Below are 23,974 nucleotides of genomic sequence, written 5' to 3'. Positions count from 1 at the left end.
CCTCGCTTATCAAAAACCCATCAACCCGCGTCTTAAAAATATTCAGTGAGACAGCCTCCACCACTTCAACAGGCAGAGAATTCCAGAGATTCACCACCCTTTGAGTGAAGAAGTTCCTCCTCAACTCTGTTCTAAACTGCCGCCGCCCCCCCCCCCCCCCACACACACATCTTGAGGCTGTGCCCCCTAGTCCTACTGTCCTTTTGAGCGGGAAGAGTCTCTCCACCTCTATCCTATCCATCCCATTCATCATCTTATATGTCTCAATGAGATCTCCCCTCATTCTTCTAAACTCTAACGAGTACAAGCCTAGTTTATTCAACCTCTCCTCATAGTTCAACCCCCTCAACTCCGGCATCAGCCTAGTAAACCTCCTCTGCACTCCCTCCAAGGCCAAAATATCCTTGCGTAAGTGCGGCGACCAAAACTGCACACAGTACTCCAGCTGTGGCCTCACCAGTGCCCTATACAGCTGCAGCAAGACCTCCCTACTTTTATATTCAATCCCCCTCGCTATGAAGGCCAGCATCCCATTCGCCTTCCTGACCACCTGCTGCACCTGCAGGCTGGGTTTTTGCGACTCATGCACAAGGACCCCAAGGTCCCTCTGCACCATCGCCTGCTGCAGTTTTTCGCCACGTAAGTAATAGTCCTTCCTACCATTATTCCTACTAAAGTGGACCACCTCGCACTTGCCAACATTAAATTCCATTTGCCAGTTCCTGGCCCATTCGCCCAGCCTATCTAGATCCTTCTGCAGACTCTCCACGCCCTCCGCGCAATTTGCCGTTCCACCAATCTTGGTGTCATCAGCAAATTTTGACACCATACACTCGGTTCCCTTCTCCAGATCATCTATATAAATGGTAAATAGCTGAGGCCCCAGCACCGACCCCTGGGGCACTCCACTAGTCACCGACCGCCAATCCGAATAGCACCCATTGACCCCCACTCTCTGCCTCCTATTTGACAGCCAATCCTCTATCCACGCTAACGCCCTACCCCCAACTCCATGCCCCCTTACCTTCTGCAATAACTTCTTGTGAGGTACCTTGTCAAACGCCTTCTGAAAATCAAGAAAGACCACATCCACCGGCTCTCCTCTATCCACTGCCCTAGACACATCCTCATAGAACTCCAATCATCAGTTGTAAAGTGTTTCAAGAAGATCTGAGTATATGCATAAGATGCAGTCCAAATATAAATTAATTCTTGTAAACCTATTTCAATGTGCCAAATTAACACAATAACAAATGTGGGAAATTGGTGGAGAGAAACAATTGACCTTTCAAGTTGATGACCTTCCATCAAAAGCAACAACAGTAATATTGGATGTGAATTTTATAAACAAAGTATCAAAAAATCAATTCAAAAGAATACCCCAATAAACCATACCAAACAGATTGAACATGGAAGAATAATCTCTGTTTTGTCCATGTTTAATCCATTCTGTCATGATAATTCTGAGTCTTGTGAAATACACCATTGAGACTAAAGTCCCAGTTTGGTTGCTGCAGTCTTGCTTTAACCCTGCAGGATCACAATTTAGTCACGACTGATCATGATCCTGTGACCCTGCAAAAATACACATTCAAGACAAAAGCGGGCTGTTAAGTCCACTACTGTTGAAAAGCCCACCCAAACTTGTTGTCCAGGCTTGTATGCAGATTGGCTTCTTCAGATGTTGATGGATGGGATTAATTGGGTAGAGGTGAGTACAGGAACAATGGGCCAAATGTGTTGCTCTTGATTCCACTTGCTTGCCACAATAGAACTGTGCCACGACAGTAGCTTATGCTTCAGGAGGGGCTGGGAGAAAATTAATGGGGGAGGAAGGCTTTTCTAAATTATGTAAAACAAATGAGAAAATGCTGCAGACACAGATGAGCCCTTTTGATATGTGGAGTGTTTTTCTGTTTGGAATTGGAACAGCTGAAGCAAATTGTTCTGCTGTCTGCACAGTACTGAAGCTGCTAAAGATAAGCAGATGTGAAAGGTACCATTACTGTTAGCACACTCTTCTTTCAGAAAACTTTAGCTTGCTGATGCATGCATTTCAACAAAAGAATTTTTTAAATGATTGCTTCTGGCAAATATAGGTAATTTGATTACCAGTGGCATCTGGAATTGCAAATGAGCATGGGTACCAGTCATTTTTTTGGCCATCTGGAAATGAAATTAGAGAGACCCTGTGATCACTGCAGATGGGATCAGTCTTGTCCTTAAGCACTGCAAGGGTATTGAACTCTGCTAATCCATATGGCAGTACAGTACACTCATTAGCAGGGTGTAGGTTTATTGAGGCTTGTGGCTCAATCATGAGTTTGAACCTAGGCAGGCGGGCCTCAAAACATTCAGCTCATTGTCTGAGCTGCTTTTTGCCCTTTGTAGGGATTTAAGTGCTAATTAAATCTGGTAGTTTTTTTTCAGCCAGGCGATATACTGATCACAATGGGCAGACAAAGAAGATTTGGCTTAAATAAGTGATGTGCTTTCTTCAACAAAGATAATGTCATGAGCAAGGTGATTACTTTGTTGTAATTGATAGTCAAATCATGTGCTGTGCTTGATTTTAATGAGACATAGCGTGTCATTCTGAAGTGCTTCCTCCCAAATAAATGCTCAGGGTTGAACATGCTTGATGTTTTTGTTCTCTAAAACAGGCTACCAGAGATCAGCATTTCAAGTCTGATGTTTCCAAGAAATGGTTAGACAAGACTATGGAAAGCAGCTGTTTGATTGAAGACATGGAGAACAAAGCCAGGGAGGGAAGCACAAGTGCTTTAAAATCAAATGACTTTGGTAAGGATTTGTTTAAATATCATGTGTGGGGAGGTGGTGGGGAATGGATGTTAGCAATTATAGTTTGTTCTTGCCTTTACCACATTAACCATTAATATGAAAATCATTGTTAAGTTTGGAAGGGGATTTTTTTTATGCTATGGAGGTGGTGAGCTGTAGTGAGAGTTTCCTTCCCATTCTGTAAAAGGAGCATTGACTTTTTTCGAGTCGTTAATTTGGATACTGCAAGTTATTTAGCACAGTGTACTTTGATATGCTTGCTGCTTTCCAAAAACTGATATTTTTTTTGCAAAAATGTACTTTATCCATAAAACATCTGAAAGAACATTACAAACATTTCAAAATGGCTATCACGAAGTGAAATACTATTCAGGTTTTCAACATAAATCATGTTGTACTCTGAAGTGCTTCAATACAGTCAAAGAAACATTCCAGACATTTCAAAATGGCCATTACAAATGGTACAAGGATATTCAAGTTGTCCTTCAAGCCAATAAACTGCTTTAGTTGCATTTTATACTGCAGCGGCTTAAAGTGGCTCTGTAATATTGGTTGCCTTGTGCAGTAAATGCCGTGATTACATTGCACATTGTTTCCACAGCAGCCCGAAGCACTTCAGCCTCTTGGCCACATGACTAGCTGTTTTAAGTTTTACGTTGTTGGACTGAAACCGGCTCTTTTCAGCAATGCTTAGTATCTTGAATGGCATGAGTGCCACTTTGCAAGTTGACTGACTTTACAGTGACAATATAAACAATGTTTGATTCTTGTTCTGTTTTCTAAAACTAGCTTTATTGGCAAATGAGACTTTCGTTATCAAAAATAGACATTTGAGGAAATCAACCCAAATGCCCCTTGAGCATCAGTCTGCCTATTTTCTGGTTTGAGTTATAGTACTAAATATTTCTACTAATGATGCCATTACCATTTCATGGTGTGTGTGACTTGCCATTGCTTAAATCAGCAGAACATTGTATGCACTCATGTCACTAAGTGAAACTATTTGAAGGGATGCCGTTTTTCTGGGAAATAGGCAATTGTTTATCAGCTCTTCAGAGTAACTGTAGTTTATTGGATAACTGCATAGTACAGGGTTGTCAAGTTTCTCAAATTTCTTTGGTAATTACTTGCTAATCACAAGGCTGGATCTTATCGATCTCTCTGGTTTATTGATATCGTTGGCTGTTGCAAGATTGGGAAAATCTGGGAATGTCTGTGGCAAAACTGAGTGAGGTTTCAGAATCATTGGGTTTTGCTAATGAATGATCTTGGAGAAATAAGCTTTCCAATCTCTGGATTTTTGAAGACTAACGCGTGACTCTCGAACAAGAGTAAGCCACTTGGCCCCTTAATCAAGAATCTGTCTATCTCTCCCTTTTAAAAATATTCAGCTTCTATTTTCTTTTGAGGAAGACTCGAGAGAAAACAATCCTCCATTTCTATTTTAAATGAGACTAATATTTTTAAACAGTCACTTCTAGTTCCAGATGCTCCAAATGATATCCTCTCTACGTCGACCCTTTCGTACCTGACAAATCTTAAAGGTTTCATTCAAGTTGCACTAACTCTGGACACAATCCTAACTTTTCCGAGCTTTCCTCATGAGACAATCCGTTGGTTTCTGGTATTGGTCTAGTAAACCTTTGAACTGTTACGGTGCAGAAGGTTGTTATTAGGCCCCTTTGTGTCTGCACTGGCTCTCCAAACAAGCATCATGACTTTTCCCTGTACCCCTGCACATTGTTTCAATTCAAATAATCATCTCATGCCCTCTTGAATGCCTCCAATTTAAACCTGCCTCCACCACACTTCCAGGCAGCTCATTCTAGACCTGAACCACTCTCACTTATGAAAAGGGTTTGTTTTCACATTTGCTTCTTTTGCAAATCACTTAATTTGTGCTGCCTTGCTCTTAATCCTTTTACGAGTGGGAACAATTTCTCTATCTATCCAGCCCCACTGTGATTTTTGCACACTTCTATCAAATCTTTTGCCTGACTTCTTGGGAGAACAGCCCCAATCCCTCCAATCTATCCTCATAACTGAAGTTTCTCATCCCTGGATACATTGTTGTCAACCTCTCCTGCACTCTCTCCAAATGTGTTCATGTCCTTCCTGTAGTGTGGCATCCAGATCTGTACACAATAGTCTAGCTAAGGTCTAACTGGTGTTTTGTATAGATACATCATAACTTTGTTGTTGTATTCTCTGGCCCTATTAATAAAGCCCAGAATACAATATGCTCTGTTAACTGCTCTCACCACCTGACCTGCCATCTTTAATAACTTGTGCACTTGGGCCTCTCTGCTCCTGCATCCCCTTAAGAATTTTATATTGTGTCTCCACGTTCTTCCTACCAAAATGCATTGCCTCACTCTTCTCCACATTGAACTTTGCCTGCCTGCCCTTTTTGACGTTCTGCACTATCCTCTTCATAGTTTACAATGTGTGTAAGTTTTGCATCATCTGCAAACTTTGAAATTGTCCCCTGCACACCAAGACCTAGATCACTAATATATGTCAGGAGAGAGTCGGTTAGCTCAGTTGGCTGGACAGCTGGTTTGTGATAGTGATGCCAACAGCATGGGTTCAATTCCTATATCAGGGGAAGTTATTGAAGGCCCTGCCTTCTTGATCTTGCCCCTTGCCTGAGGTGTGGTATCTTCAAGTTAAATCGCCACCCCAAAGGGGAGAGCAGCCTATGGGAATGTGGCAACCTCAGTTTTTGACTTCTTATAGCAAGAAAGCAAGGGTCCCAATACAGACCCCTGGGGAACACCACTGCAACCCTTCCTCCAGTCTGGAAAACCTCCATTGACTGTTGCACTGTTTCCTATTACTCAGCCAATTTTGTATCCATGTCGCCACTGTCCTTTTTTATTCCATTTGCAATGACTTGAAATGTTCTGCATTTGGTGTTGTGATTGACTTGGTTAGATTCTTGTCAGCTTGGATCTTGTTTCTCTTTTGTGGAGACCTTGAATTTGAATTGTTTCTTTTTGGAGCAAGCAAGAAGATGGATTAAATGCATGCTCTGTTTACTCTGTACATTGGCTTTGTAATTTTAAGAATGAGGTTTTTAAAAAAAATCCTATTTTTAAACGTTCACTAATTTTACGGCAACTGTACTGTCCTTTGGAAAACATACTGCTTTCTAAATGTTTTACAAATCCTGCATAATGTCAGTCACTCAAATGGGTGCATACAATAGATACTCCTGCTGCCTTGGACTTTCCTGAATGTTTCATTGCTTGTGAATCATGTAGCATTTGGTTATTTCTTCCCTTCCACTTTGTGTTGTAAATTTGAATGCCTTGTAATTTTTAAAATACTGCTCTCTTGCGGTCAGCTTGCGATATCCCAAGCTGAATTGACTTTTTTCTCATTAAAGTCTGACACTTGCAGTTGCATTATATCATTTATTTTTTAAGTGTATTTATTAATGTCGCAAGTACGGTTACATTAAGCTGCAATGAAGTTGCTGTGAAAATCCCCCAGTTGCCACATCTCAGCGCTGCTCAGGTATACTGAGGGAGAATTTAGCACAGCCAATGAACCTGCACGTCTTTCAGACTGTGGGAGGAAACCAGAGCACCCAGAGGAAACTCGCGCTCGAACGTGCAGACTCCACGCAGGCAGTGACCCAAGCCAGTTATCGAACCTGGTTCCCTCGTTCTGAGACAGCAGTGCCACCGTGCTATTTATCGCTGAACCATCTCTTTGTTCTAGATCTAAGATTGTCCCTGTTTTGGGTTCAAGGGAAAAATGGTTGAGATCTGTGTTTGCTCTTCCTTCATCTTAATTTATTTCATCCTCGTGTATCAACCATTCTTCCACCTGCTGTATCCTGAGAGGCCAAAATAAAGAGTTGGAGCCAATTTAGCAGTTGTCTCCAGAGGAAAAAGCCCTCTGGCAATCAAAGTACAGTAAAAAGTCTCAACACCAGGTCCAACCAGTTTATTTGATAGTAGACCCACAAGCTTTCAGAAACACTGTTCCTTTGTCAGGTGTGTGAAATCTTCTGATCAGAGAAGGGCATATAAAGGCACACAGTTTACAGAATACAAGTCTTTACAGCGAACCTGCTATTCAAGTCTTAAAGATGCAGACAATGAGTGGAGAGAGCGTTAGGCAGAGGTTCAAGAGATGTGTATTGTCTCCAGACAGGACAGTAAGTGAGATGTTGCAATTTCAGGCAAGTCATGGGGGTTACAGATAATGTGACATGAACCCAAGATCCCAGTTGAGGCTGTCTTCGTGTGCGGAACTTGGCTATCAGTCTCTGCTCAGCGACTCTGCGCAGTCGTGTGTTGTGAAGGCCACCTTGGAGAATGCTTACCCGAAGGTCAGAGGCCGAATGCCTGTCACTAACAGGAAGGGAACAGTCTTGCCTGGTGATTGTCGAGCAACGTTCGTTCATCTGTTGTTGTAGCGTCTGCATGGTCTCCCCAGTGTACCATGCTTCGGGGCATCCTTTCCTGCAGCGTATTAGGGAGACAACGTTGGCTGAGTTGCATGATTGTGCTGCGTACCTGGTGGATGGTGTTCTGACATGAGATGATGTCATTCATGTTGATCCGACATGTCTTGCAGAGGTTGCTGTGGCAGGGTTGTTTGGTGTTGTCACTGTTCTTCTGAAGGCTGGGTAGTTTGCTGCGAACAGTGGTCTGTTTGAGGTTGTGTGGTTGTTTGATGGCGAGAAGTGGGTGTATAGGGATGGCCCTGGCAAGGTGTTCGTCTTCATCAATGATATGTTGAAGACTCCGGAGAAGATGTTGTAGCTTCTCTGCTCCTGGGGAAGTACTGGATGATGAAGGGTACTCTGTCCACCATGTCCTGTGTTTGTCTTAGGAGGTCGGTGCAGTTTTTCGAACTGACGCGTCGGAACTGTCAGTCAATGAGATGAGCACCATATCCTGTTCATGGGGCTATCTTTCAGTGTCTGGAGGTGTCTGTCACAATCCTCCTCATCAGAGCAGATCCTGTGTATATGGTGGGCTTGTCCATAGGGGATGGCTTCTTTAACGTATTTAGGGTGGAAGCTGGAGAAGTGGAGCATCGTGAGGTTATCTGTGGGCTTGCAGTACAGTGAGTTGCTGAGGTGACCGTCCTTGATGGAGATGCGTGTCCAAGAATGCAACTGATTCTAGAGAATAGTCCATGGTGAGTCTGATGGTGGGATGGAACTTGTTGATGTCATCATATAGTTGTTTCAGTGATTGTTCACCATGAGTCCAAAGGAAGAAAATGTCATCGATGTATCTAGTGTATAGCATTGGTTAAAGGTCCTGTGCAGTGAAGGCGGCTTGTTTGAGCCTGTGCATGAAGATGTTGGCATACTGAGGTGCGAATTTGGTCCCCATGGCTGTTTCATGTGTCTGGATGAAGAACTAGTTGTTGGAGGTGAAGACATTGTGGTCCAGGATGAAGCAGATGAGTTGTAAAATTGCATCTGGAAATTGGCAGCTGTTGGCGTTGAGTACTGAGGCAGTTGCAGCAATGCCATCGTCGTGGGGATGTTGGTGTAGAGCGCCGAGACATCCATTGTGACGAGGAGTGTCCCTGGTTCAACTGCTCTGCGTGCTGAGTTTCTGTAGGAAGTCCATAGTGTCGCGACAAAAGCTGGGGGGGGGTTCTTTGTACAGTGGGTTTCAGGATGCCCTCGACATTGCCAGAGAGGTTCTCGCACATGGTCCCATTGCCTGATACGATGGGATGGCAGGGTGTGTTTGCCTTGTGTATCTTTGGGAGGCAGTAGAGATCTCCAACGCGGGGAGTACGTGGGATGAGAGCACGGAGGGTGCGTTGAACGTCAGGATCAAAGGTCTTGATCAGAGTGTTGAGTTGATGGGTGTGTTCTCTGGATCTGCAGGTAACTGTCTGTAGTGTTCCTCATTGTTTTAGTTGTCAGTACACTTCTTTGCAGTAATCTGTTCTGTTCAGTACGACGATGACCCCTCTTTGCTGGTTTGATAGTGTTGCGATTGGTCTTGAGAATATGGATAGCATTGCGTTATGCTTGGGTGTTGTTCAGGGCTGTCTTGAGTGCGGTTGATGAATCTGGTGTTGACGCACCTCCTGATGGCTTGGGCATACATGTCCAGTTGAGGGCAGCGGCCTTTCGGAGGAATCTGTCCCAGGTGGTTCCAAATACAATTCTTTACGTAATCAATTTCAGTAGTCTATCTGTTGATCCTTTGTATAGGAGGCCAGTAGGTTATCCTATCTCCAAGTTCTTCAGACTCCTGTTCCACATTCAGTCAGTTTCTGGGAAAAGTAAAGCTTTCAGACATCCAATCTACCAGACTGTTTTCTCATTATATGGGTGGCCCTAGGTATTATTTATTCCCATTACCTCAAGTACACTATATACTCGATCCAATCACCTCTCAAGCCCTTGGGAACCTCCAGTGAATACAAACCAAGGCACTTTCCATTTTTCATCTTGCAATGATTTCGAGCTGTAAACCCTCTTTATTGCCTTTCTCTACCACTGATGCACAGTGTCTCCTGAAGAGATGGTGTGGTGTCATGCTAGAAACGCACAGCGAATTCCATTAACATCTGAAAAGAGCAAAGTCTGGCTGATGTTTTCGATGTGAATCCATGCTCGTCTATCTGTTAAATTACAACCTTGTGTACTATCTCTAGTAGTTATACCTAGAGGAGGCTAGGTATAACTACGAGGTTTGGATTGCATTTCAAGGCATTCCAGAGGCATTTGGTTTAGATTCGAGCAAAGATGATTCTCCCGTGATTCACCAATAAATGTACTTGGAGACAATCGTGGCACTCTTCCTCCTCTTGCTCTTGTTCTTCAAATGCTTGGGAGCATAGGATTGCTTCCTTCGATATCAGAATCAGCTGAAAATTTGCATTGTCCGTCACTAAGACTGCTTCTTTTCCCTCTAACGTATAAACAGTATTGCTTCTCTTCAGCTGAAACCTTTGCCCACATCTTTTTCTCTAGATTATTCCAGTGCTCATTTGGCTGTTCTTCCACATTCTACCCTCCAGAAACTTTAGGTCATTGTTCCCCAAGTCCTACTTTGCCTCGAGTCCTGTTTACCATCACCCCTGTGCCCACTGACATCACTGGCTCCCAAATAAGCAACACCTTGATTTTTAAATTTTCACCTTTGTTTTCAAATCCCTGAACCTGCTCCTTCCTACCTCCACACCTACAACCTTTTGATATCTGCTTCTCCAATTCTGGCCTGTTGAACTCCCTCCTCTCTTTTTTTTAAGATGCTCTTTAACATCCATATATTTGACCATTTTGTCCTAATCACTCCTTGGATGGTTTTTGGTCATTTGTCCTAACCACTCCTTGAGTGGTTTGGTGTCACATTTTGTTTGTGTTCCTGTGAAATGTTCTCCCATATAAGTGCTACATAAAGTTGTTAAAAACTTGTAGCATTCACTTGTACTTGAGCTGTTCCACATTCTGTCACCTGAGTGAAGGTTCATCTTATTTGAATCTATGTACCCCTCTTTGTAGCTGCTCTCGGATCTTAAATATCAAACCCTCTTTTAAAATAAAGCAAACATCCAGTGTGTGCAGCGTTTCCTCAGACCTCAGCTGTCCAGTCCCACTTATCAACTTACTGTTCGAGTGCAGTGTTCTCTTGCTCTTTTTCCAGGTGATTTGATTTCCAGAGCTGTGCAAAATGTTCAAGGCGAGAGAGCCCCTAGTGCTTTGTGAACAGAATCATGGCCTGGGGTTTGTGCTTCATCTCTCAAGCTATGCATCCTGAGATCACGTTTTGCCTTTTTCAATACTGTACATTGTAGCAATTTTAGGGTGTTATTCTACTAAATCTCCAGATCTGTGTAATTTGCTGTAGACTGTTCCAAATTTATTTGGGACTGTCAAGGTTTGTTTCCTTTCTCTCGTTTCATTACTTCGCATTTATCCAAGTAAGGTTGTTTTTCTTTGTGGCAAGTTGGGGGTTTTGCTGAAAATTCATTGTTTTTGGTTAACAAGGGAATTCAGTAAATTTAAAGCATCTACCTTTTTCCATTTGGGTCTCCATTCTCTGTTCTATTATTTACCCACAACACATTCCAATTTGCAGGTGTGTAGTTATCCTCTAGTTGTTTTATAAATTGGAACCACGCTTGTGACTTAGTCATTGGCCATATAACTTCTGTCTTTAGTAATTCCCTTTTATCGTAGTTTGTCAGGGCTGGAGTCATTAGTCACCTGTTAACACCTTGATGACTATTAATCATTTTGTTTTGTTGCCTTGCTATCAGAATCAATCTAAATAAGCAAGGCTTTCCTCACTATTTGTAAGGCTGATAAAAGAATAAATAAGGGCATTTGATCATTGATGAAATGATCAGGTCCCCTTCTTTTTATTATGTCTATTCTTCTGAGGAAGAATGCACTGGGTGGGGAACTCCGAACACAAATTGGGCAACTGCTTTGCTGAGCATCATTGTTCTGTCCAGAACTTTGCCTCTGACTTGCTGTTTTGACAGCACCCCATCCCATTATTCAAAGTCCCATGGCAAATGTAATTGCTGCTTGATTATATCTGCCACCATTCCCAATGCATTGCAACCCTTATCCTCCAAGTCTGTGCCTCTTGTTAAAATGGCTGTGCATAATATTTTCTGGGATTTTTTTCTTAACAGCACGATATATTTGTGAAAATTTCTGGCATTGGACAGAGAAGCTAAAGTGATCCTCTAGCTGCTTTTTCAATTGAGCAGGCTGGTAATTTTGAAGAATGCAGGCAGAAGTAATCACATTTTCCCCTTGTGGTATTTAGAGAGAGAGAGCAAGATGCCCAGTTTTTATCTCTTTGATCAGAGTCCTGAACTGTGGGTGGAGTTTGTTTGGAGCAACCATGTTCTGCAAATGCATTCCTAATGCTAGGCCACATTGGCATGATGTCAGACTTCATCAAAAAGACTTGAGTTAATATGTAATTGCAGAGTAATTCGGGGAAGAGTCACATTGTACACCAGATGCTGGGCATCTGAGGCTTTTTGTGGTGTAGCAATTTGTCATTTAATGGTTTTTGTGGCTGCTTTTTAAAGATGAATGTTTTAGGAGTGTGTCAGTGTGCTAAACGCACTGCACCGTGGGCAAGGTGTGACAAAGGCACTTTAATTTGGCATGAGCAATCTAAACTGAGCACAATCTGGGGCAAGTGAGGTGTGAAATTTCAGAAACACAAAAAAACTGGAACACCAACCCGTATGCTGTTGTTGTCCTTTCTAAATAGTTTGATTGAAGGACAAAGCAGAAGCCCAATGAAACTACTTGAATTCATGGCTCATATCAAACTAGTGATTGGGAGGGGAACGAGAGAGAGAGACAGACAGTTGAATGGTAATATGGCAATGAAAGACCTTGAAGTTGGATTATGTTAGTGAGTTGACAAATTGCTAACACGTGGTTTAAAATGGTTCTGGTGAATGCCCAGACACTGGAGCTAGAATCAATGAAGCAACTTATCTGGTTAAAGTATGGGATTCAAGTCACTGGGAAGTAAAGCTCAAACTGTACAGTGTTAAGACCTGGTCATGCACAATGTCCAAAACCAAAACAAAATGCTGGATGAACTGCAGCCCTGGCAGCATCAGTGGAGAGAAAAAGTCCATATGACCTTTCTACACAACTGGTATTTTGCCCTTGCATGATTATGGCCAGAATTCTCTGATCTCGTTTTGCCCCACTACCAGCAAGAATGAAGCATTTGGTGCTTGACCAAACTCCATTCACTGCAGCAGGACTGGTATGGCAGCCATTAATGAGGTTGGAGACCATGTCTAGGTCTCTTCCATTGAGACGAGATGTGAAGGTACTGCAAAAAGAGCATCTGATCACCAATATTAGAGAATGGAACTGAGGTAATTGGGAGGGGGGGGAGACTTGGAATTGTTTGATCTATGAAATGGTATCAAGATGATGTATCCAAAACACTACTAAGATGAATGTGACAGAAGCACAAGGGGCGCAGGTTCAAACTGATGAAAAGTAAACTTATTACTGATATTAGGGGGTCCTTTTGTTCTGGAATCAATGTATGGGATGGACTTGCCAGCGGAATGGCAGAGGAGAGAATACTGGAATTGTTTACAATGGGTGCTGGGATTGGGTGAGGGGTAGCCTGTGGCCTTTTCTTCACCCTCCAGTGATCTTGCAATCAGAAGTACAGCAAAATGAAGGAACTCTTCACAGCTAAGCAACTTTTGACTCTTGTTTCCAACAAGAGCCACTGTTCTGTCGAAATGTAACCTTTTTCTATCTATGTTGCACTGCAAAGTAATCAGTCCAAATGTCCTGCAGTCTTTGTTTTCCAAATTCAGCTCAGTGTCAATATTCTGAACTTGTGTCCTGAATTATTGTCCCATTTCATCTGTAATTTATCTTCAATAGTAGACCTTATTTTCTTAAGGGTCTATTTGTTTTTGAATACCAAGATGACTACTTCACCTCCCCAGGCATGGGTGTTTTGGTGTTTGGTATGCCTGGCGAGCTGAGCCTGAGCGAAGGAGCTGCATTGGCTTTCCAAGCTGTTAAAATCACTGGTGAGAAAGGTAGCTGAGGTGGAAGAGGAAGCTTGGGAGAAATGTTACAGTAAAGGCTGATGGGCTGGGGGTGGGGGCAGCGGAGAGGGAGGTATTTGGAATTGTGGGGGGCAGGGGGTGGTGGTGTCACTCATTTCATGCCTTTTAATGTTCTGATTTGGGGGATGTTTTGGGCAAGTAAGACTTCTCATTATATAATTAACCTTGCCTCTTGGAACTCAACCAAAAAATATGGTATGATCAGTAGTATCCACAAACAGTAAACTGTACATTCTGAACTGTCTAATTGCAGACTATAGATAAAGCTTTGTTTTTTAAAACTGGGGTTTAGGCCTGTAACTGCAACAAATCTGTGTCTTTAGTTTTATTTTCCAGCCTCTTTTTGCGTTCCCTTTTTTAATAATTTCTCCACTGCTTCCTTCCTCACTCCCCATTCGAGTAATCATTTTGTGATCTGAACAAATGACTAATGGAAGCTCTCTTCTCGTGGTCACCTATTGAGAATGGAATCAGGCTGTCTGCAAGGAAACAGATAAAATTAATTTGTGAACTGTGCATTGTCTCCAGTATCAGGCATTTCCTGGGAATGTGTAAACACGTGCTCCAGACACTCCATTTGCCTCTTTGATCAGTCTCGAGTTACTGTTTAGTATTCTGGGCTCCTAAGGCTATGACCAAATATGTCTTGACCAATTCCACAATCCACTAAGATGAACCATATTGTTAGGTCACTGGCAAGATGGAGCTCGACCAACTAAGGCTGGCAGTTAAGTAAAAACACAATCTAGACTTCAATTAAAGGAGGGGCATCCAAGTTTTTTTTGAGCCACATCTCTTTTTCTGTCACTTACTACTCCTTGTCCAGTAATTGCATGACTTGAATGCAGTTAAACATCTGTTCCCACCCACCATATGTTCCCTCCTGTTGTTCATGTTCCCTCTGCTGCTTCTGCACCAACTGCTATTGGGGGCTCATCGATATGTCTGAAAATTTGCAAGTTACAAACTCTTGATCTCCTGGGCCTGCAAGCTGCTTCATGATCCCTGCATTTGTACAGATGAAGGAGTAGCATTCTCTCTCTCATGGTGAAACCACGTGGTGATGTCAGTACAGCCTGCAGACAGAGAAAATATTGTGGACCAGGTTGAAGAGGCTTGTGAGCCAAAAGTTCTAGGTTGCCAGCTTAAAGCGCTAAATTTCAAAATGACTTGGTGAATTTTGACCTCCAGCACAATATGAAAGTATTGGACTGTTTTCACATCAATTTCTTTCTTGCAATAAACAATTTATCACGTGACCCCATCTCTCTACTGAGATCTGGAGGATGCTGTACTGTAGCCATCCTGTACTATATCCAGTCTAACACCACAGCAAACAGGTTGATTTTTTTTTCTGGGCACTGAAGCGCAATGTATCTCATTCACTGCATCTGCAAGACTGTTTGTTTCAATTCAAGATGTGGACCTGCTAAGGGAGTAGTCCTGCTTGAGCATGGGTGAAGTGTATTGGCAGATGGCCCAAATTGTAGTAACATGAAAGTCAGTTTGTCTCCTGAGTGGATGGAGAACATAAGAAATAGGAGCAGGAGTAGGCCATCTAGCCCTTCAAGCCTGCCCCGCCATTCAATAAGATCATGGCTGATCTGTCGTGGCTCAGTTCCACTTTCCCGCCCTCTCCCCATAACCCTTAATCCCCTCGCTTATCAAAAACCCATCAACCTGCATCTTAAATATATTTAGCGAGGCAGTCTCCACCACTTCAACGGGCAGAGAATTCCAGAGATTCACCACCCTTTGAGTGAAGAAGTTCCTCCTCAACTCCGTTCTAAACCGCCCCCCCCCCCCCCCCCCTTTATCTTGAGGCTGTACCCCCTAGTCCTACTGTCCTTTCTGAGCGGGAAGAGTCTCTCCACCTCTATCTTATCCATCCCATTCATCATCTTGTATGTCTCAATGAGATCTCCCCTCATTCTTCTAAACTCTAACGAGTACAAGCCTAGTTTATTCAGCCTCTCCTCATAGCTCAACCCCCTCAACTCCGGCATCAGCCTAGTAAACCTCCTCTGCACTCCCTCCAAGGCCACCTTGGTCTTTGATTTGAGATTGATACTCCTTTCTCTCGACTTGGGGTCGGTGCTGGGGCCTCAGCTTTTTACCATTTATATAGATGATCTGGAGGAGGGAACCGAGTGTAGGGTGTCGAAATTTGCTGATGACACCAAGATTGGGGGAACGGCAAATTGTGCAGAGGGTGTGGAGAGTCTACAGAAGGATCTAGATAGGCTGGGCGAATGGGCCAGGAAATGGCAAATGGAATTTAATGTTGGCAAGTGTGAGGTGGTCCACTTTGGTAGGAAGAATGGTAGGAAGGACTATTACTTACGTGGCAAAAAACTGCAGCAGGCGACGGTGCAGAGGGACCTCGGGGTCCTTGTGCATGAGTCGCAAAAACCCAGCTTGCAGGTGCAGCAGGTGGTCAGGAAGGCGAATGGGATGCTGGCCTTCATAGCGAGGGGGATTGAATATAAAAGTAGGGAGGTCTTGCTACAGCTGTATAGGGCGTTGGTGAGGCCGCAGCTGGAGTACACTGTGCAGTTTTGGGCGCCGCACCTGCGCAAAGATATTTTGGCCTTGGAGGGAGTGCAGAGGAGGTTTACTAGGCTGATACCGGAGTTGAGGGGGTTGAGCTATGAGGAGAGGCTGAATAAACTAGGCTTGTACTCGTTAGAGTTTAGAAGAATGAGGGGAGATCTCATTGAGACGTATAAGATGATGAATGGGATGGATAGGATAGAGGTGGAGAGACTCTTCCCGCTCAAAAAATGACAGTAGGACTAGGGGGCACAGCCTCAGGATAAAGGGGGGGGGTGGTTTAGAACGGAGTTGAGGAGGAACTTCTTCACTCAAAGGGTGGTGAATCTCTGGAATTCTCTGCCCGTTGAAGTGGTGGAGGCTGCCTCGCTAAATATTTTTAAGACGCGGGTTGATGGGTTTTTGATAAGAGAGGGGATTAAGGGTTATGGGGAGAGGGCGGGAAAGTGGAACTGAGCCACGACAGATCAGCCATGATCTTATTGAATGGCGGGGCAGGCTCGAAGGGCTAGACAGCCTACTCCTGCTCCTATTTCTTATGTTGTTATTGTCTTCACTACATTGTCCACTTGTCCAGCCTTACTTCCAGTGCAGTTACAACTTTTTATTCACATCTTACCCTTGTGTTAAAAGATGTTGTGTAAATGCAAGTTGTGTTTCATACAGTATGAGACTTACCACTTTATTTCCCCAAAGTAAATATGCCTTATTTTTGTAGTACCATTCAGATGCTCAGGCTGTTTCCATGCTTACTCTTGCTAAAGGGTAATGGAAATGAAAAGAGTAACAAATTCAAGAAGAAAATTGTGCATCCTAATTAGGCAACTGTTATACAATTGGATGTGAGCTAGAATCATTGCTGGATGGGTGAAACCAAATCTCCCTTTTACCCTGGTTGATGTTGACAGAAGTGTAACTTTGATGGAAGGGGTGGGTGGTGCAAAATGTGTTGTTGTATTAAAAGACTAATTGTATTAGCATTTAAAAGGGTGTTTTTTGTTTTTGATGTGGAGATTCACTGATTAACGTTGAACCTGGCTCTGTTTGCACTTCATGCAGACCGTACCTCGCCTGGAACAAGCCCTGATAAAACTGAATCTAAGGTTGGTACAGAGTTGGCAGATATGCAGGAACAGACATCAGTGAAAGACAGAATGGCATTATACCAGGCTGCTGCATCACAGAAGGAGACCAGCATCCAATCTCCTACAGTAAACACCTTTTGAATACATTTCCATTTGCATCACAGTTGATTGTAATGCATTATTAAAAATGTTATTGAGAACAGGATCATCCTCACCATAAAATCGGGACTTGCGAGAAGACATTGCAGCTCAGCCCGTTATGCCATTGCTAAAAATCATATTCATGCTTTGTAGCAGGAATAGCTACATGCATAACTAAGTCTGTAAACCAGGCTGTTCTCCCTCAGCATCTCCAATCCTTTCACCTCCTAACAATGAATGAACTGCCCACTTGGCACCGAGAGTAACTTGAAAAGTGAGAATACTGTTTTATTCCGGTCTTACCTCTCTGTATGCAAACAAGAAGTACAGCAGCTTTGATCTCATTATGACACTGCTTGCCATGTGTCTACAACATGTGTCAATGTGCTATGAAACTGCCGCCATCTATTTGACGATAGTATGAGATGGTGCAAGATTATGAATTTGCATTGTACGGTGGATTTTTATGCCCTCTCGATATCTGAATATTTCACAGCCCATCAATGAAACTGTAGTTGCTATTGTATTTTGCAGGCAAACGCAGCAGCGGCAGCCAATGTGCGCACAGCAATATGCCACAAACAACGTGCAAGATGAATTGTCAGTTAATGTGTTTCTGATGGTGTTGGTTGAATTAATGTTGGCCAGGACACCAGGATAATTCCTTGCTTTCCAAATAATGTCATGGAATCTTTCACCTCCATCTGAGTCAAGTAATGGAGCCTTGGTTTAAAGTTTCATCCCAAAGTGGGCACCTCTGGAAATGCATCACTCCTTCTGTACTTCAAGGATGTTCACCAAGTGTGCAATCTGAGCCCATGACTTTTTGACTTAAGTGAGCATTATACTAGCTAAGCTAGGCTGATGCTACTGGTTAAGGTGGCATTGTTCCCACATTTTGTGAGAATAACTAGAACAAAAAGTTAGTCCCTCAGCCAGACTCGACTCCCACCCCCCCCCCCCAAACCCCGGAAAGTCAATTGGCGCAAACCTTTCTAACTATGCGTTGGCTACAATGTCTGGCTCCTTGGATTTCCAATGACATTTGGATATGCACTGCATCATTATTCAGGTATATTTGCGCTATTTGCTCTATGCTCTTGTCTTGCAGTAGCAAGTATCCCCACGTTGCCTCCCCAACTGTGTGCCAATCATCTCTTTTGGACCTACATTTCTTTTGCTTGTTTTTCAAGTGTGTTACAAGTAAAACCCTTTGTCTCCCTGATAAACCTGCTAGATTCTCCTCCCTTTGCTTCCAATGCTATAACATTTATCTGCAATTCTTTTCTAAATGACTGGGTGGAGGCTTCTTTTCACAATCTCTCAACATCCAATTACTTAATTGGAGAGACTGCATCTTTCCCCTTTCAGCCTGTGTCCTGTATATTCAATGCTTTTTTTTTTGTATATACTATTACTCTTTCATTCTGACTTTGGAAAGTATTTGAACAGTGTTATGGGCTGGAGGATTTCTCAATGCGCCAGGTCAAGCACTTCTCTACCATGAGCTACCTACCTCACAGCTATCTTTTTCATCTAATCTTTCTCCCTTTTGTGTTCTCTTTCGGCAGAATTGCATCTTCAGTAAATGCACTGATCTAATGTACTTGGAATCCTGCGTCATTTCAGGATTGCTCTTTACTGTCTTTTAAACACTTGTATCCTGACGGCTCCTGCTATTGTGTTGCTTACATTTCTTGTCTATAAATTAATCTGAATTACATTTTTTTTTAAAAAAAAGTCCTTGACCTTGAGTTTTTTAAAACCCCATGGTTTGCCATCAGTGTGCATCTCTCCACTCACTCACTGGCATCAATGTAGTTAACTGCCAAGAAGTTGCAGTCCTGTGGTTTTCTGACAGGATGTGGAGATGCCAGCTTTGGACTGGGGTAAACGCAGGAAACAGTCTCGACACCAGGTTAAAGTCCAACAGGTTTATTTGGTAGCAAACGCCACTAGCTTTTGGAGCGCTGCCCCTTCGTCAGGTGAGTGGGATTTCAGTTCACTGAAAAGAGTTTGCTACCAAATAAGCCTGTTGGACTTTAACCTGGTGTTGTGAGACTCCTTGCTGTATTTTCTGACCCTCCAGAAGCAAGTCTGTCAATCTAGGGATGCTTGTGTCTATTCCAGTAAGTTAGTCTGGAAGAGGGTTACCAGCACGCAAACCTAGGCTCACATTCTGAATTAATGAACTAGGTTAACATATTAAAATGTATAGCACAAGCAGTAAAAAGTAGTTCCCTCTTAAGAAGAGGGAAACCTCAAGCTAGTGAGTTTACTATCAAATAAATCGGTTGGACTTTAAACCTGGTGTTATCAGACTTTTCACTGCGTTTACCCCAGTCCAACGCCAGCATCTCCACATAGCACAGGCAGATCAGCTTCAGTTTATTCACGACAGCAGTAAAACACCCGACTTAAAATACTGTGCATCCTTTAAAAGCAGTGAAGAAAGTGAGTCTTTTTAAAATCCAATTCCATCCAATCAAGTCCAATTCAGACTCTCAAGTTGAGACATTCCTGATCCAAGCTAACAAGACAGGGCTCTCACCTCCTGTCTTGGGCTTGATCTATATGATCCAAGCTGATTGGAGTAGGTATAGCTCCTCCTCCAAGGCTTGATCTCATTTGCACCTTAGCCAGACAGCTGAGTTGCAGCTTTTAAAAATTGCTTCAAATGAAGCTAAAATGTAACCTAATGACTTCAACCAAGCACAGCATGTCAATACTACACTTGATCTTAGCCAAAAAGCTGAGAAGCAAGTCTTTACTAATGCTCCCATTCACCCTAGTTCCCAAGCAGGCATGTTTCGTTCATGCATCTCCACAAAGTGATTACCATCAACACTGCAAACTGCTGGCTCCAAATGGTCAGCATCTCCACATCATCTCCCAAACATAGGTTTATATAATACGTTAGTTTTGAGCTGGCTGGAGTGCATGTTAATGCTTTCTCTAAGTCTCATTTCAGGTTGAATGTTCTAATAGATGGGTGGTGTTTACATAGTGTCTTCCTGGCTTAATTAATATGTTAATACTATGTAGAGGAAGACCAAAGCCATTTCCTGGACATTAGACATGCTGGAGCCAGTGGCCATCTTGACCATTAAAAGAAACACTTGGCTGGCTTTTTATAAAGCAATTGTTAGATCTTCAGGTCATTTCCAAAGCACTTCACAATCAACAAATTTGTTAGTGCCTTGTGGATAAAAGCAGCAGGAAACTTGCACAGGGAATGTTCCCACTAAAGACTATCCAATCAGTTATTTGCTAAGAGACTGTTTGACTGGGACCCCAAGAGAAATCCCTCAGTGCAACGGATCATTGCTTCCACTTGAGCAAGCAGTGGAATGTCAGTTTAATGTTTCATTAGAAAAAAACGGATTCACTTAATGTACACAGATTTGTATGTGCATTTACACAAAGTTCATTTGTGCTTTTAACACCTTAGAATTTTGCACCAGTTTTATTTTGAAGTCTGTGTATCAAAACTAAGTTGAAGTGTCAGCCATGACCCAGTAAGTAGCACGCTTGCCTCTGAATCACAAGATTGTGGGGTTCACCCCACACAAGACCTGAACACACAGTCCATGCTGATGCTCCAGTGCAGTACTGATGGAGTACTGCATTGGTGCCATCTTTTGAATGAGATATTGAAACCAAGGCGCTGTCTGCTGCTACTTATGTAGGCTTAAGATCCTGCTGTGCTAGAAGAGCAGGGGAAATTTCCTGATATCCTGGCTAACGTTTATCCCTCAACCAATATCACTAAAACCATCAAATTGATTTTGTAGAAGCTTGCTGTACGCAAATTGGCTGTTGCATTTCTCTACAAAAGTACTTCATTGGCTGTGAAATGCTTTGGGATGTCTTGAGGCCACAAATTAGGCTATCCAAGTCAATTATCAGAAATTCTGCTCCTCCTGTCTTAATTCGTAGCAAATCTCTGTGCTTATTTACCTACGCTGGTTCTTGGTAAAGCAATGTTCCCTGCCCCAAATCTCTGGAATCTCCTCTGCCCCACTTCCCTTGGAAATATCTGCCCTGAACAGTCAATCGTAACTGTTGTGCCATTGGTTACCCTGCCTTCAGTTGCCTGTGCTCTAAACTATGGAATGCCCTCCCAAACCTCATACTCTACCTCATTTTTCCCATTTCCTTAAGCCTGATGTCATTGACCAAACTTTGATTATTTGCCCTAATATCACCTTGTACGTCTGTGGTGTACTTTGCTTTATTATTGTTCCTGCTAAGCACCTTGAGACATTTTACTATGTTTAAGGTGCTTTATAAATAGAAATTGAAATCCAAATGAGAGTACTGCTAACTAGGTTTTGCCTTTAAAAATGCTTAGACTCTGGAAGAACAGATGCTGTCTGGAGAAACCGTTAGTACCAAAGAGCTGTGGGAAAGCGAAGAAGTACCAGATCCTAAGAGGCTGCTGCAGGTAAAGGAGAATGCTTCATTCATTATTGGTTTTATTTCTTAAATGCCTATTCTTTGTGGGTTGGGGGCAGGGGATTTGACAGTGGAGTTGATTTGACTCGTAGCTAGAATTGTTTTTTTTTTGGAAAATTGATAGTGAGTATTCTTGGGGGTTTTGTCACAATTTTTCTCTTTCAAAGGCACTAACTCAGAGCATGAGTCTGTAATTGTCCTGTGCAGTAGCCCTCTACTTTTTCAACTAAGTGATCATTTTTGTGGTGCACTTTTTGTCTGCATGTAGCCTGATCATAGGCAGAAGTATTGTAGCCAGGTCCCATTCCACACACTCCCTCCTGATGTCCATCCCCGTGCTGGATAGTGATTAGGAATAACATTTTTTCTGGAAGGAGAAAAAACAGGAAGTGTGAAAGAGCAAAAAGAAAGATCTGTTATTGCAGAAGACTAGAGAGGAAATGGCAAATCCGAGAACATTGTATTTGTGTATGTAAAATATAAAAGATGAATGACATAAAATTTTCTCTTTAAAATGTGCCGTTTATCATTTTTTTTTTCCCCTGTTCTCTTCAAATAAAAATAACATACAATCAATACAGCATAGAAAAGGCATCAGGAAGTAAGACTGTATTTAATTTTGGGAGCAGATAGCCTTTGTCAAATTATTTGCTCTGGTTTGTTGGGTTGTTGCATTGTAACTGAGTGCAAATGTCCATTCTGTTTGCAATTTCATCTCCTCTTTAGTACATTAAGTTGACAGGATACTTCATACATTGCGATTGCCTGTTTATGTTGCTCCCACTGGAGTATTCCTGTTTAAAATGGCTGGCAGTTCAACCACCATGCAAGTAATACTGCCTCTGTTTTAAATGAGGCTATTGTGACACACTCTCCTTTTTTGTCTTAATGTTTGTCACGCATGTTTTCTGTTGTAGTCTGACATCAGTACTAGTAACCTTGAAGTAAATGTTGGCGATGGGAACGAACAAAAAGAAAATGTGCCACCAGCATCTTCCACCAGCACCTCTCCCTATCATGCAGAACTGCAGAAGGTATGTCAGCAAATGCTAGTTGAAATGCCTATGTTCCTGATCATAGGGACACCAAATATATATATTTTGATCCTTTTTAAAAAACTTTCATTGACTTCCTAGTTCAAAGAATCCACCAGTTTAGCTTTATTTTGGTGTCCTGAGAGTGACTGGAAAACCCACCTTTTGGGGAGCAAATGTGCAATCTTGTCTTTTGCATCATCTTCTGACTTGAGGACTAACATTGTGACTGGAAACTTACTGGTGTGAGGGAGGATTGAATCCATTCTTTCTGAAGTGTTATAGTTGTGGATTGTTTCCCATTCTTGTTACAGAGAGAGATTGAATAGGTTAGGACTTTATTCCCTGGAGTGTAGAAGAATGAGGAGAGATTTGATAGAGGTGTATAAGATTTTGATGGGTATAGATAGAGTGAACGCAAGCAGGCTTTTTCCACTGAGGCTAGGGGAGAAAAAAAACCAGAAGGCATGGGTTAAGGGTGAAAGGAAGAAAGTTTAAAGGGAATATTAGGGGGAGGATTCTTCATGCAGAGAGTGGTAGGAGTGTGGAATGAGCTGCCGGATAAAGTGGTAAATGCGGGGTCACTTTCTAATGTTTGAGAAAAACTTGGATGGGTTCACGGATGAGAGAGGAGTGGAGGGGAATGGTCCAAGTGCAGGTCAATGGGACTAGGCAAAAAATGGTGGGCACAGACAAGAAGGGCCAAAAGGCCTGTTTCTGAGCTGTAATTTTCTATGGTTCTGTTGCTTTTATAACAACTGCCCTCTTCTTCTGGTCATACACTTACATATGTGATAATATACATATCTCTCTAACCTATGCTAATGCTATCTCCACTCACATTGTCTGCGTCTTTAAGACTTGAATAGCAGCTTAGCTGTAAAGACTTGTATTCTAATCAGTATTCTGTAAACTGTGTGAGACTTTATTTGCCCTTCTCTGATCAGAATCTTCCAAACACCTGATGAAGGAACTCTGTTTCCAAAAGCTTGAGATTACTATCAAATAAACTGGACTCTAACCTGGTGTTGTGAGACTTCTTACTCTTTCGGTCAGCCTAGGTTCTGCAGTATCAATACCAAAAGATGGTTTAGCAAACTTGAACTGCATTTTTTCAGTTGGGATATTTGCACTGTTGTAAGTTTGCAGCACATAAAACAGATTATCTAATCATTTTCACATTGCTATGCACAAATTGGCTGCTGTATTTCCTGCAACAATGATAGTCATTAGGTATAAAGCGCTTTGGGACATCCTGAGGCCAAGAAAGGTGCTATATCAATTCCTTTCTTGAGAACTGTGCAAGCTTCTTGT

General features: G+C 42.5%; 1 protein-coding gene across 1 annotated transcript in view; it reads left to right on the top strand.

The window, feature by feature from the left end:
- Positions 1 to 23,974, top strand: part of lima1a (LIM domain and actin binding 1a) — a 54,523-nt gene that overhangs the window by 17,678 nt on the left and 12,871 nt on the right. Inside the window, exons 3-6 of the mRNA XM_080218074.1 lie at positions 2,664 to 2,802; positions 17,002 to 17,153; positions 21,523 to 21,615; positions 22,544 to 22,660. Coding sequence (XP_080074200.1) covers positions 2,664 to 2,802; positions 17,002 to 17,153; positions 21,523 to 21,615; positions 22,544 to 22,660 — 501 coding nt within the window. The remainder of the gene's footprint in view (positions 1 to 2,663; positions 2,803 to 17,001; positions 17,154 to 21,522; positions 21,616 to 22,543; positions 22,661 to 23,974) is intronic.

Source organism: Carcharhinus amblyrhynchos, chromosome X (genome assembly GCF_965287045.1).
Source record: "Carcharhinus amblyrhynchos chromosome X, sCarAmb.v2.hapA, whole genome shotgun sequence".
Taxonomy (NCBI): domain Eukaryota; kingdom Metazoa; phylum Chordata; class Chondrichthyes; order Carcharhiniformes; family Carcharhinidae; genus Carcharhinus; species Carcharhinus amblyrhynchos.
Note: the sequence above shows the minus strand (reverse complement) of the source record. Positions and strands in the feature narration are given on the sequence as shown.